Consider the following 6,000-nt stretch of genomic DNA (forward strand, 5'->3'; position numbering starts at 1 on the left):
ACAACCTAACCTCCAGCTTCGGCTTAGTTTGCTTATGTACCTGCACTCCACTTTGACATGAAAAAATGGAACTAAGTGTTAATTAGGGTAGGAATTGCTTAAGAAAATCCTGAATTTCTTTTCCCATACATATTCTCATTGCTACATAGTGATAGCTATCTCTAGAATGTATCTGTAAAATATATTACTGCCTTAGTTTACAATGTTTTATTTCTTAAATAGATTGCTTCTTTCAAAATTCTATATAAATGCCTAATCCTTAAACGGTTCATTTTAAATGTGCCATTTGATTGCATATAATATTCAAACGTGTAAGGTAAGGACTCACCTTCTTTCATATTTAGTAAACTGTTCGATTTAAGGCTCTTTGACTTAATAAATATATAGTACAAAGCAAGCCCATTTAAGTATCTTAAGAGTGGAAAAGAATGAGTTCCTTTAAAGAGAGGAGAAAGATTCATAGTCAACTAAAATTAGGGCCATGACCAATTTTTTTGAAGTATTCTCTTTCCTCTGTAACTTCTTTTTCCAGTAGTTACTAGAATCAGTAACTGCTTTGGTGTTGTTCTTAATAGCATTATTGATTATAAAGCTAAAACTTGGGGTCAGAAAGGTAATATAGGGATTAAGACTCTTGCCTTCCTTGTAAATGCAACTAAGCCCGGTTTGATCTCTGCCCCACATGGTACCTCGAGCACCTCTCAGAGCAACCTCCAAACCAGGAGTAGCCCCACACACTGCTGGGTGTGGCCAAAAAAATCCCCTACAAGATAAATTTAAGTCAAAACTTAAGTGATAGATTCCGAAAGCACAGACTACCCAAGTGCAGGAGTGTCCAGACAGCTCTTAATTTTAATTGTGATCAGCCAGAGCTAGATTGATTGGATGGAGAAGGGGCGCCTATCAGCCATCTGTCCATCAGGTTCCTCCCTTTCCCACCCACCCGCTCTGTGTATCTCTTACTGAGAAGGACAACAGTGAGGAACCGCCAAACTCATGGTGACAGGGAAAAGGAAGAAAGGTGTCCCTTCTGCCACAGCTTTGTGGTTCTAGTTGTTTAGGAAATAAACTTCCAGGCCTAAAGTACATTATAAGAAGCATAAAATATTAAACCATTAACCAGCCTCTCTGCTTGTTATTTTAAACTACCTTTTCTCCTCTTTTTCATGTATTTAGTAATGGAAGCTTCCATTAAATTATTATTCACAAGTAAACAGCCGAAGCAAAGCTGAAATGTTTAGAGGCTTAAGATTAGCTGGTTAGACCATTACCTGGTATGTATTTCTGTGTTATTTAGTGAAAGTTAAGTGAATTGCAGTAGACCGTAATGCAAGTGTGCCTTCTCTTAAATGTACATCTCTAATTCACAGGTAATACCACTAGGAGATTTTCTCAGGTCTTGTGACATTTTATCAAAAGACAGATAGATTCTATTAAAAATCTGTCATTTTCCCCCTAATATTACTTTCATTTAAAATTAATGTCCCTTCCCTCTCTAACAATACATTAAAATTTCATTCAGATGCTTTTATTTTAGGTCATTCATCAGTTCATTGCTTGCAGATTAATGGGGAAAATCTTAGCTGTGTCCCTAAAATATCTTTCATGTTTCATATCAAATACATTGCTCTGGTTCTTTGGACATACATCACAGCATTGGATCCCTAAGAATGATGTTTTAAATGGTCTAAAACAAAAAAAAAATACCTCCTAGGAGCTGTTTCTCACAGGATAATTAGAGCTCATCAATCCTTCTTTCTCAGTCTGCATACGAGGGGACCCTAAGTACCACCATCATCTTGTATGTGTCCCTAGAGAATATCTCTACTGAAGTTTTTCTTTAGTAAAATTGGAAATTGGTAGCATTTAGGATCACTTATTTGTCATTTCTTGGTCTAATTCACATGTTCTTCACTTAGATTAAAGTTCTGTGAGTGAGCATCACCCCTGTTTTTCCATATCTAGAGACACACTGCTCTTTGAGTTCATTATCTATCTTCTTCTCTATGATGTATTTTGATTTAGAATTTATATATTTTAACCTATAAAATAGTATTTAGGAACATGAGGTTTTAAATTTCTTTTTGCAAGGGATTGTTAAATAAATCAGAAGTATTTATTTCCTCTTTTTCCAGTTTTCCTCTTCGGTGTTCTTTGTACTTTTTTTCTTGACCTTACTATCTGGAATGAAACCTAGGGCCTCACCCATGTAAGGCAGCTGAAATACTGCTGAGCTCCGTCTCTGATCCCACAGTTGTGGGTTTTTTCCTTCTTATTAAAAAATAATCTCAAAGTTAAGGGAAGCTAAATTTTGTGAGGTCTTACTCTAAATCTTTAAAAATTATATATGTTCATCAAGATAAATGTGTTTATCAAGGAGTTTAAGTGAGACTTTCTACCCATCTTCTTGCTGTTGTACAAGGAGGAACTTTAGAGAAAGGAGATGGGGAGATGTGGGTACTCTAATAACGCAGGAAGTACTCTCTGCCGATTCGGCAGATGTTCGGGAAGAAGTGTCCCTTTCAGCATTCATAGGATTTCTAGCTACTGGAATATAGGTTCAGGAAAGCTAACACCATTTTGCTTTGTTGTTATTGTGACCATCTGTATATTTGTAACATTATTCATGCTCTCCTTTTAATGGTAAATGTCTAAGATTATACTCTGTATGACTTTGTTTTCTAGGCTTCGGGAACAAGTTCTGCTTGAACGTAGCCGACCGTTACGGAACCCATTGACATTCCAAAACAATATATACACATAACTATGTATTGATGTGTGTGGGTGTGTGTATATATGTATATGTATGTGTGTATATATATATATTTGTGCGTATATATATATATATATACACACACACATAATCAGCCAAAATCAGAGAAAGGAACAGGGATTTAATACCTTTTTTATGCTTATTTTTGTCAAACATGTACTCCTTTCATACGGGTGGCTTTTACAAGGCAACTGCCGTCACTTAATGTTTTCAATTGTAATTGTCTTAATGGAAATGTTAAGATTCATATCTGATTAACATTTTTAATAACAGAGAAAATTTTAACTTTAGTTATTTAAATTAGGTAAAATTATTGTACTGAATGCTCTGTCTAACATTTTCAGGGGTGATTACCCTGGTGTGTGCATAAAATCAAGAGCTTATTTAACTGACGCATCAGTCCTAGTAGAAAAGACTAGGCATATGCTTTCAGAAAAATAAGGAATCACTCCAATCACTTCTCCCCAATCAAAAACAGCCATGTCATTTTACTTTTAGGAACTTATAAGCAGACCCAGTATGGGTATTTTCATAATCATGCATTTGTCAGCCAACATTAAAAAGTAGCCAACTCCTCAGGTATTTGTAATTTACCCTAAAGCTTCTATAAGAGAGTCCGTAAGAAAAGAAAGGGTAGATCATCTTTCTTATGCAAACTTTTCTTATATTTTTGTCTTTTAATTTAGACGTTAGTAACAGACTCCACACATTGGTGTGCCTGAGTTGAAAGGAAGCTGGGACCACCAGCAAGATGTAGCCTTTAAGTTTTTGTGTATTGATTTGCAGTTTAAATAATGCTGGGAGAAAAAAAGAAGGGAGGGAAACATGAACAAAAGCCTTGCAAATTCGGTGCTTGGGCTTTTGCTTCTGAGGAATTTCAGTGACTTAGAGCTAACTGGCCATTTTATTCCAATGCTTGCTATAAAATCTGAAAATACACTAGCAGGTGCTCCTCTCCTTGCAATTCATTGAGTGTCCAGAATCCTACAATATTTAGCTGAAGAATTGGTTAATGTCTTGATCCTCAAGTGTTGAATGTTCTTTTTGTTTGGGGATGGGTTTGGGGTTTGTTTCGTTTTTTATTCTTGAAGCTTACCAGATATGAATGGCTAATATTCCATTGTTCTGCTTATTGTAATGGTGAATGCTTTAAGGAAAAAAAAAGTGTAATTTGCTAAGAATAATTCATGATCTGTTTATGCGATAACTCCTTTTTGTTACAATTTTTTTAAAAAAAGCTATTTTTGTTAATGTAAAGTAAATATTTCAGAGCAAATTTTTTAAACTTATTGCACTAAATACAGGCTCTGTACAAAAAAAAAGCCTCAGCATTTTATCATTCCATGGAAGGAGAATCTTTTGAAAGAAAGCATTGCCTCCTACTAGAACGAGACAGTGAATGAGACCGGTGTTATAAAAATTCATCCAGTTAATGTCATAGGGCTTTAGCTTGACTCGCAGCCATTGGCTAATGTGCTTCCTTTCAAAGGGTTGAACCTTTAAATTGCTGCAAAATGTAAATTGTACTTTTTTTTTGAAAGTATCCGTGTCTTTTATCTAGCTAGGTTAAAATTTGCTGAACACCTTGGTTTCCTTTCAAAGCTCATGTAATATTTCTGATTTTTCAGAATATTTGCAATAAGAATCTGGCTTTTCAAAAAAAAAACCATAAGAGTTCATGTCTGGACAAAATCTGGGAAATCGACATTGTGAGAGTAGTTTTTCTCCAACAATAATTCTCCAGAATGATTAACCCTCTAACATCTAATATCACCAGACAGTGTCATGATACTCTTTTATAAAATCCTTTGAAAATGAATAAATATGATTATGTAACTAACAGTTATCCAAATAGATGAGAGAGCAAATCATGGAAGACAATTAAGAATACCTTCTGTTAGTAGTCGTGTATGTTTTGGACATTAAGAACACGCTGGGAATTAAATTTAGGATTGACAAAACTCTGGAAGATGGGTATCAAACAGAAGACATTCCAGGAGCTAGCTATTTTAGGAATTGTCCCTCCCAAGGGACCTGATGGAAGTCTTGAATTTGGAAAGTAGGTTCTGCTCACTTGGACACCCAACATCATGGACTCCTGGCTGCTCCCTGTCCCATTTGCTCGCAATCTCAGCTATTTGGAAGCCACCAGGAATGCTTTCTAATTATCATTTGCAACTAGAACTGTAATCAGAAAGAAATTTTGTATTTTTGTATAACTTGACTGTGTGCCATTTTATATAACAGGTCCTGTTTTACAAATAAATTTTGTTTTACTAACTTGTGTTTAGAAATTATGATCTATGTGTAACCTGTCATTTAAGTTCCAGATTAACTGCCAGGCCGTTTTCCCTAAGTAAATCTGTGTGCCGTATAGGTAGATATATGCAAAAATGCACAGGCACACAGCGATATTTTGATATGTAGAATCTCCACTCTCATGAGCTTCCTTTCTTGATTTTATGAAACATCACAGTTTCTCAGCACTGTTTCGATGGCTCGAGGTTATATTCGAGTGCTCTTTCTGCCTCTTCCATCCATTGCAAGTCATTCTTCAGCAAGCTATGGGCTGCCTTATCGCTGTTTGCTCACCTCCTTCATCTTCTGCCCAAGTGAGACGAACAGATGAAGGACAAAAATTACCTGTGAAATGTGGTTGCCTGAATAATTTTATAAACAATTGATCTTGTTTCGTGATTTAAAAACAGCAACAACAGCAACATTTTTCTGGAGGTAGGGGATCTTCAGAATTGCAATCAGGACTCATTATCTCTAGAGTTCTGGTTAGCGTCCTCTGTTGTAAGTGGTATCACTCTTATCTAAGTGCATCATGGTGTCAGCCGTTGGCTAATTCTCTGGTGCATAGTCTAGACTTTCTAGGCGCCTGTCACAAGAGTAAACTCTGACATAATATAATATAGAAGGGGAAAATGGATATTTCAGTATACATCCAAGAGACCTATCTTCTCTGGGAGGCATACCAGTGCAACAGCAGTTTAAAAAATTAGAAATTTAGCTAGGGCACTGAGATTGTATAATCCCGCATAAATAAGAACTTCAAGCATGGTGTTCCTCTAACCTATTTAATACTTTGTTTAATGTTTAAGGTAGGGTTTTTATCCTATACTTTAGCGTAATTCTTAAGTTACTATAATTTCAGTAGCTTAACTATGTGTTGGTCCCCAAACTTCCCAGAATAATTAAAGAGAAGACACCGAATTTCTTTA

The 6,000-nt window shown here is 35.7% G+C and overlaps 1 protein-coding gene across 1 annotated transcript in view; it reads left to right on the forward strand.

Annotated features, from left to right (window-relative positions):
• Positions 1-5,053, forward strand: part of SLC44A1 (solute carrier family 44 member 1) — a 159,888-nt gene extending 154,835 nt beyond the window's left edge. Inside the window, exon 16 of the mRNA XM_056117351.1 lies at positions 2,686-5,053. Within this exon, the coding sequence (XP_055973326.1) occupies positions 2,686-2,709 (24 nt within the window). The 3' untranslated portion in view covers positions 2,710-5,053. The remainder of the gene's footprint in view (positions 1-2,685) is intronic.
• Positions 5,054-6,000: the final 947 nt, after the last annotated feature.

Source organism: Sorex fumeus, unplaced genomic scaffold, assembly GCF_029834395.1.
Source record: "Sorex fumeus unplaced genomic scaffold, SorFum_2.1 ptg000034l, whole genome shotgun sequence".
In the NCBI taxonomy this organism is placed as follows: Eukaryota; Metazoa; Chordata; class Mammalia; order Eulipotyphla; family Soricidae; genus Sorex; species Sorex fumeus.